The following is an 8,592-nucleotide window of genomic DNA, read 5'->3' as shown; positions in this document are numbered from 1 at the left end:
GCTCCCTGCAGGGAGTGGATGTGGGACTCGATCCGAGGACCCCAGGATCACGCCGTGAACCATTGAGCCACCAAGGCATCCCAACTTTGTGGTTTTTTTAAGCATGAAGACTCTTGAGTCTGTTTTCAAACCTGTAAAATGTAGCTAATACTACTTTGCAAGTTTTCTGTGAGGACTGATAGAAGAAACAGAACCAGTAGATCCACCTGGATGTGCGTGCACGCGCGTACACACACACACACACACAAACACACACACACACCATCCTACTCCAGCAGCATACAATCACACACAATCCTACTTGAGTTGCAGCTCCGTACGGACTAGGAAATCAGCCATCTCCAACCCTCAGCTCTCTGCAGCCCTTCTTCCATCCATGAATGTGGGCGCACCATGCCCGACCTCGAAGGTTGTCACGGAGAACAAGGTATGTTCGTGTATGAATTTCATTCAATAAAGGCCAGGCTCTGTGCAGACCGAGCGGCTAGGTGTAGGCAGGGTGGCCGAGGATGCGGCATAAGGCGTGGGCAGGGGCTGGATCTCCCTGTGGGAGACACATGGACTTTAGGTCTTGTTCTAGGAGCAACGGGAAGTTTAGCACCGTGCCTGCTACAGTGAGGCCCTAATAGCACTGTTAGGAGGCGTGACCACCAGCGTATCTTGTTAGAAATTCAACATCCCTAAAGTCAAACCCAGCCATTTTTGCTCTGTAATTCTCCTGAGTTGACTGCTTCTTTCCAAAGAACCCAGTTGTTCCTAGCTCTAGATTATCCAGTAATCTCTAGCCCTGCATTCTTTTGTTCCCTTTCTGCCAATTTTTTATATTTTTATTTGATCCTGTGCTAGACTTTATTTTGCTGAGCCTATTCCTCTCTGAAATGGGGATAATAGCTTGTAAGATTAAATGAGCTAAATGCATGTAAATTGTTTAGCATGTGTCTAGTATGTAGCAAAAACTTAAAAGATTGGTTCTTATCACTCAGGGTTAAGAATTGGAAATACAGGGCAGCCCTGGTGGCTCAGCGGTTTAGTGCCGCCTTCAGCCTGGGGCCTGATCCTGCAGACCTGGGATGGAGTCCCTCATCCGGCTCCCTGCATGGAGCCTGCTCCTCCCTCTGCCTGTGTCTCTTCCTCTCTCTGTCTCTCATGAAAAAATGAATACAATCTTAAAAAAAAAAAGGAATTGGAAATACGTACTGAGGAAATTTTTCTGCTTGAAAAATAGTTTGGTCTACCTCAACAGATTAATCCTTAGGCTCAAATTTATTTGACTTACATATCCCAAATTCCATTCTGCTAACAAGATAAGGCCCAGGAAACTTTTTTTATTTTTTTAAATAAGTTATTTATTTATTCATGAGTCACAGAGAAAAGCAGGACATAATACGAGAGGGAGAAGCAGGCTTCATGTAGGGAGCCCAATGTGGGACTGGATCCCAGACCCTGGGATCACACCCTGAGCCGAAGGCAGACACTCAACCGCTGAGCCACCCAGGTGTCCTATTTTTATAATTTTATTAAAAGGGAGTCAAAGCCTATGGTGACTTCTCATTTAACAGATTCTTAAAAAAAAAAAAAAAAGATTTTATTTATTTGACAAAGAGAGAGCACAAACGGGGGGATCAGGGGAAGCAGACTCCCTGCTGAGTGTGAAGCCTGATGTAGGGCTCATTCCAGGACCCTGAGATCATAACCTGAGCTGAAGTCAGATGCTTAACTGACTGAGCCACCCAGAGGCCCTAAAGATTTTAAGTAACCTCTACACCCAACATGAGTTTCAAACACACAACCCTGAGATCAAGAGTCACAAGCTCCACTGACTGAGTCAGACAGGCACCCCTGAGTTGGGAGTCTTAAATCCAAAAGGTTTTTCTGCAAATCCCTTAGTTACACAAATGCAAAATGGGGCAGCTAAGAGTACATACCATGTAGGGTCATCAGTGAGAATGAGTTCCTGGTACAAGTACTTAGTGATATTAGCTATATTGTTGTTATGGGGTGGGCTTGTTAATTATAGGCTTAATTTGTTTTAAATATCTATGGACACTGTGTGAGGATGTGTGTAGTTCGGGAAGCTTCTTCTGAAAAAGAAGAGTAAATTGAAAAAAAAAAAAAAAAAAAAAGAACATTTGATAAGAATTTAAAGAATCCAGAAAAGATCCAAGCTTTCCTCTGACCAGATTTATTGAACATAAGAAAACTCTACGTACAAAGTGACCTGGACATGCTGCTTCAAAACATGATCCTTTCTTACTAATGTTCTGATAAGTCGGTCCATTGGGTGTCCAAAAGCAGTTTACTCTAAAATTAACAGAAAAGTGCCCAATGCACACTAAATAAATGGCCTAACTATTGGAACTTTAGTCGTTCTACAAGATAATCAACGTAGGTAGGATGGAGCCTCTACGACAGGCTGCTGGAGAACTGATGAGACGTCAAGAGGCCATTTTGTGCACTGCTACCGTGATGCCGTCATGCTTCTGGATCATAATGTTCCTGAAAGACAAAGCGAAAGATATTCAGTAAAATGTTGTAAGTGGGAGACTGTTGAAGATTAAACATGCTGTTTGGTTTAGGACACAACTAAAAAAAAATATTTATCATTTTTTTATATACAAAAGCAATATATCAACACAAAAATTTGGGAAAGAGAAAAATATAAAATATGAAAAATTAAACGAATCTATAATCCTACTGCTCAGAGACAACCACTACTATGTTGTTACCTACATGTATATCATACACACATTTACCTACATGTATATCATGCACACTTTTTTTCTCTTTTTACAAAGCTGTGATCATACTCTGCATAGTTCCGTATTCCTCTTTCACCATTTATAAAAAGGAAAGGATCTGCTAACAACTACTTACCCATTATCTGACTCTAGACACACCACAGGAATATCAGTGGGGTCTGAGGTCAGCTTAGCTGCTTGCTGGGCTAGAACAGATATCACCCCAGCATGCTCATCGGACAGGGTCCCACGGCCTGGAAGACAGAGATGTCACCAGGTCACTAATTGTCCAAAAAGGAGTCTAGAGCTATAATAGTACCTCTCATTGACTTACTCACAAAAAGAAGGCTCAGTTCACGGTCTTTTAGGTTAGGTACCGAAATGAAATGATTTTGTCTTGATACTAAGCTGGTTACATAAGTAAGGAAGCCAGAGACAGTTCTTAAATCAATAAAGCATCAGGAGACACTCAATTTTCAATCATTCTCATCACCATCTCTAAACACCTCCTCACGCATATAAGGAAGCTGTAATTGAAATCCATCTGAAAGCCATAAACTCATTTTACAGGAACCTTTCTGAAACCAAGACACTCAGAGGTGAATTTGACAAAAAGCAGTCAGAAAGGGCAAGAGACTCTTGAAACTAATTCCTCATGTGACATCTCATTTCCTTTTAGTGAGCTCAACCTCAGAGGAGTTCAGCCCTAAGATCACCTTGACAGTGTATATGAGAATATTCTGTTATTTCTACTAGAGTAAGCTGGCTGTTTTCAAATATCAACATAACTGTTTTTTGTTCATGTTTGTTTTAGCCTGTAGATAACTAAATCTTGGGGTGCCAGATACCAAAAGTAATGACTAAGTTTATTATTTCCACATAGGAAGGTGGCACAAGGGGATCCCTGGGTGGTGCAGCGGTTTGGCGCCTGCCTTTGGCCCAGGGCGCGATTCTGGAGACCCAGGATCGAATCCCACTTCCGGCTCCCTGTGCATGGAGCCTGCTTCTCCCTCTGCCTATGTCTCTGCCTCTCTCTCTCTGTGAGACTATCATAAATAAATTAAAAAAAAAATTAAAAAAAGAAAAGGGAGGTGGCACAAGCTCACCTGCCTGGAACTATGGCAGGTAACAGACACGCCACTATAGCAGTCAGTGGATTTTTTTTTTTTTAAGATTTTATATTTTTTTATTCATGAGAGACACAGAGAGAGAGAGAGAGAGGCAGAGACACAGGCAGAGGGAGAAGCAGGCTCCATGCAGGGAGCCCGATGCGGGACTCGATCCCAGGACTCCAGGATCACACCCTGGGCCGAAGGCAGGCGCTCAATCACTGAGCCCCCCAGATGTCGTTGTGCCTCAATTTATCTGCCTCACAGGGTTGTTAGGAGGATTAAATGAGTCAATTTGGGGAAGGCACTTAGAATGGTGGTTGGCACGTAATAAGAGCTTAATAATGAAATTCTATAATTACTGTCATTAAACAAAAACCCAGTACAGAGATCCTGGCTCAGAGTAGCCTTGGCAGCTCACATCCTTTCCACCTGCGTCAACCAACTGCCCTCCATCTTCACTGCCCAAGGCCTGGCTGCTTAGCACCAGTCTTTGCGCCATGGGGGCCTGGATGAGGGCTGCCTGTATAGTGATGAGCCTCCTCTGACGTGAGAGGGAATCAAGGACCGTATTTTTTATATCTTAAAACTTGATGACAACAATGACCCAAAAAAGCTCTAGGTAAATTCCCACGTAATGAAAGATCAAATGGCTTTAGACCATTTGGATCAAGTGGAGATTATCTTGGCCATGCAAGATGACTTTAGGTTTGAAATTCCTGAGACAGATGTGCAAAAGTTAATGTGTGCACAAGAAATTAAAGGTCACACTAGGGATAAGGAGGTACATGAATAAAGTATCAGACCCCCTTTCTTCACTGAGAGAAGACAAGGAAGATACGGGTGTCTGGAAGTGAGAATGTGTTTTGGCATTACCTGACTTTAAGGGAGTAATTCTGTTAGACTTGTATTTAAACTGTCTAAAAGGGACACTTGGGTGGCTCAGTGGTTGAGCCTCTGCCTTCGGCTCAGGGTGTGATCCTGGGATCCAGGGATGAGTCCCGCATCGGGCTCCCTGCAGGGAGCCTGCTTCTCCCTCTGCCTGTGTCTCTGCCTCTGTCTCTCATGAATAAATAAATAAAATCTTAAAAAAAATTAAATTGTCTAAGAGTTTTTGCCCTTTGAAAGTAAATCTATACAACCAACCAATCAACCGATGCAATCCAGTAAAGAAACTGAGGCTCAGAAACACTATTTTTGGTTCAAGTTCACACTATTAAGCAAGAGGAAGAACAGGGGGCTGAACCCAAGTGTGTTCAACTCTGAAGGTCCTGTTTTTACTGCCTACTCTCTTACTGGTAAGTGTAGTTGGATTTCAAAATAGCACCGCCCATCTCGCTGGGTTATTGTGAAAATTAGAGATAAACTGCGCCAAGCCTGGTAGTCTGTAGACATTTAACAAATGGTACCTGATGTTACTATCTGCTAGACCCAATTTAAAATAATTCAAATTAAAAAATAATAATTCAAATTCTATTTTAGTAGAAACAATTTTGTAGTGCCAGAACTGCAAAAACATGTCTACCTTCATAAATACCAATTGAAAAATTTTAATTTTCTTTCTTTCTTTTTTTTCTTTTTTTTTTTTTTTTTAATGATAGTCACAGAGAGAGAGAGAGGCAGAGTCATAGGCAGAGGGAGAAGCAGGCTCCATGCACCGGGAGCCCGACGTGGGATTCGATCCCGGGACTCCAGGATCGCGCCCTGGGGCCAAAGTCAGGCACCAAACCTGCTGCGCCACCCAGGGATCCCAATTTTCTTTTTTTCTTTTTTTTTTTTTTAATTTTATTTATTTATGATAGTCACAGAGAGAGAGAGAGAGAGAGAGAGAGAGGCAGAGACACAGGCAGAGGGAGAAGCAGGCTCCATGCACCGGGAGCCCGATGTGGGATTCGATCCCGGGACTTCCAGGATCGCGCCCTGGGGCCAAAGGCAGGCACCAAACCGCTGCGCCACCCAGGGATCCCAATTTTATTTTTTTATTTTTTAATTTATTTTTATTATTTTTTTTAAAATTTTATTTATTTATGATAGTCACAGAGAGAGAGAGAGAGAGAGAGAGAGAGGCAGAGACACAGGCAGAGGGAGAAGCAGGCTCCATGCACCAGGAGCCCGATGTGGGATTCGATCCCGGGTCTCCAGGATCACGCCCTGGGCCAAAGGCAGGCGCCAAACCGCTGCGCCACCCAGGGATCCCCCAATTTTCTTTTTTTAAAAAAAGATTTTATTCCTTTCAGAAAGACAGCACCAGAAGGGGAGAGGGGCAGAGAGAGGAGGAGCAGGTTCCTGCTCAGCAGGGAGACCGACCTGGGGTCAATCCCAGGACCTGGGCCCCGGCTCAGCACCAGAGCAGAAGGCAGGTGCCGCCTGAGCCGCCCAGGCGCCCCGGGAAGGTCTCCCCTTTCTAATCCCGTGTGGAGACAGAGTCCGTCTGACAGAGGTGCCCCTCAGGTGGCAGGCCAGCGGGAGGTGCGCGGGGAGGGGAGAGGGGCTAGGCTCCCGGCCCTCCCCCGGGGGGCGCACGGCGGGGACTTACAGCCCAGGTTCAGTCCTTGCGAGTCCGTGCACAGGACGCCCACGATGGAGGGGTTCTTCATGCTGCTTCCGGGGGCCGCGGGGGAGGGAAGCACAGCGGGTCAGAAACGGGGTTAAGTGCTCGGCGCCGCGCCTGCGGGGGCCCTGCAGACCAGGCTCGCGCTCTACGGGCGCGGCAGTGCGTCTGCGTTGGCGCCCTCCAGGGCAGGGGCGTCGCGGTGACCTGGGGTCAGCCTGGCGCCCGAGCCAACGTGTCTGGGGGGACGGGGGCGCCGTGCCCCGGGCTCGGGCTGGGCGCGGGGCTGCGGCCGGAAGCCCTGAGGGGCGCCTGTCGCCCGTCGCCCGCCGCCCGCGGGGAGGAGCGGGTCGACCGCTCGGGGCGGGGCGGGCCGCGCGGGACTTCCGGGTGCCTCCGCCGCGACCTCGGCACGGGCCGCGGGCCGCACGACTCACGTGTCCTCCAGGTGCTGCTCCAGGGTGGCCTCCATGCCGCCGCCGCCGCCGCCGCCGCCGCCTCAGCCCCGGCCGGGAGCGTCGGGCCACGTGACGCGACCGGCGCCCCGGGGACGGCGCCACCAGAGGGACAAACTTCGCCGCCCCTCCGCCCGCGGTGCCCAGGCGCGGCCCGCCCCGCCCGTCCCCCTCTCGCGCCAGAGCAGATCAGAGGGAGCAGGAGAGGAGCGGCCACGCAGTGCCGGGCGCCGCCCCGGGCTCAGGCCGCGACCTGAGCCCCGACCTGAGCACCTGAGCAGGGGCAGGGGCCTAGTCCTCTTGGCCCCCCGGGGCGCCCCGGATTAATACAGTCTTAAAAAAAAAAACCTCTTGGAGAATATTCTTTCAGCCCATTGCCTGCAAGTGTATGCTCTTATTCATTTTTTTTCTTTTTTTAGGCAAAATTGACACAATACTGGACATGCAGTTATGTAGCTGGCCTTTTTCACAGAATTTAGCATAAATGTCTTTCCATGTCAGTAAGTATCCATTTACATCTGTTGTAGTAATTACAAAATACTCCATAGTATAGTTGTGCCATAAATGATTTAAGTGAACCCTTATTAGTGTCCAGTTAGTCTGTCAGTTTTGGGGGGAGGGCTGGGTACTACATACCGCATAAGTATCCTTGTAGCTGAATATTTGTGCACGTTAAATTTTTCCTTATGATAAATTACTAGGATGGGATTCCTGGGTCGAAGGCTACATCCCCAGCTGATAGTGAGACTCGCAGCTTCCTTAAAACTCAATGTTGTAATTCAGGAGTTTCAGACTTTTACCTAGAAAAATTATTTATGTTAACATAGTTTGGGCCATTTAAATTTTAAAAAAATTAAAGTTTAGGAAAAGCAGCTTAAAACTATCTTTGAAAGAGCATTAAAAACTTTGTCCTCGGGGATCCCTGGGTGGCTCAGCGGTTTAGCGCCTGCCTTCGACCCAGGGTGTGATCTTGGAGTCCGAGGATCGAGTCCCACATGGGGCTCCCGGCATGGAGCCTGCTTCTCCCTCTGCCTGTGTCTCTGCCTCTCTCTCTCTCTTTGTGTCTGTCATGAATAAATAAATAAAATCTTAAAAAAAACAAAAAAACCCACAAAACTTTGTCCTCTGCCCTCCTAAGTCCCGCGGGCCGGAAGCTTGGCTCTGCGGCAGCGCCCCCTACGGCCCAACGCGCTGTAAAGCTTACGGTTCTAGGACTTCTCCCTGGTTTGTGACCTCCCCGGCAGAGATTACAAATTATATCTCCTGTGTAATTCTAACTTGAGCCATATTTGTAATTTTTTTCTAAATTTTTAAACATTTTTCTTCTTCTTTTTTTTTTTATTAATGAGAGACACAGAGAGAAAGGCAGAGACACAGGCAGAGGGTGAAGCAGCTCCCTGTGGGTAGCCCGATGCGAGACTCAATTCCAGGACCCCGACCTGAGCCAAAGGCAGACACTCAACCACTGAGCCACCCAGGTACCTCATTCATTGCACATTTCAATTCCAATTAGCCACATTTCAAATGTTCAGTAGCCACTTGTGGCTAACAGCTACCAGATTGGCTAACGCAGCTGCAGGGAACCTCTGATTCTCTCAAAGCCAGACAGTGCTGGCCCACACATCCTTGCCACCCCAGAGGCAAGAGGGCAGACAAGTCCACCCTACCCCTCTCCCTGCCCTGTTGCTGTCCCCCCCTGCGAGGTGGGCAGAAGGAGCAGGCCGCTGGTATAGGCTGGG

General features: G+C 47.3%; 1 protein-coding gene across 1 annotated transcript; it reads right to left on the bottom strand.

The window, feature by feature from the left end:
- Positions 1-2,161: 2,161 nt before the first annotated feature.
- On the bottom strand, positions 2,162-6,914 carry LAMTOR5 (late endosomal/lysosomal adaptor, MAPK and MTOR activator 5). Its single transcript, XM_038541031.1, has 4 exons — positions 6,836-6,914; positions 6,384-6,445; positions 2,875-2,992; positions 2,162-2,496 (listed from the first exon to the last, which is right to left on the bottom strand). Exons 1-4 carry the CDS (start codon positions 6,868-6,870, stop codon positions 2,436-2,438), a joined length of 276 nt encoding a protein of 91 aa, XP_038396959.1. The 5' UTR covers positions 6,871-6,914; the 3' UTR covers positions 2,162-2,435.
- Positions 6,915-8,592: the final 1,678 nt, after the last annotated feature.

The sequence above is a fragment of the Canis lupus genome, chromosome 6 (assembly GCF_011100685.1).
Source record: "Canis lupus familiaris isolate Mischka breed German Shepherd chromosome 6, alternate assembly UU_Cfam_GSD_1.0, whole genome shotgun sequence".
In the NCBI taxonomy this organism is placed as follows: domain Eukaryota; kingdom Metazoa; phylum Chordata; class Mammalia; order Carnivora; family Canidae; genus Canis; species Canis lupus.
Note: the sequence above shows the minus strand (reverse complement) of the source record. Positions and strands in the feature narration are given on the sequence as shown.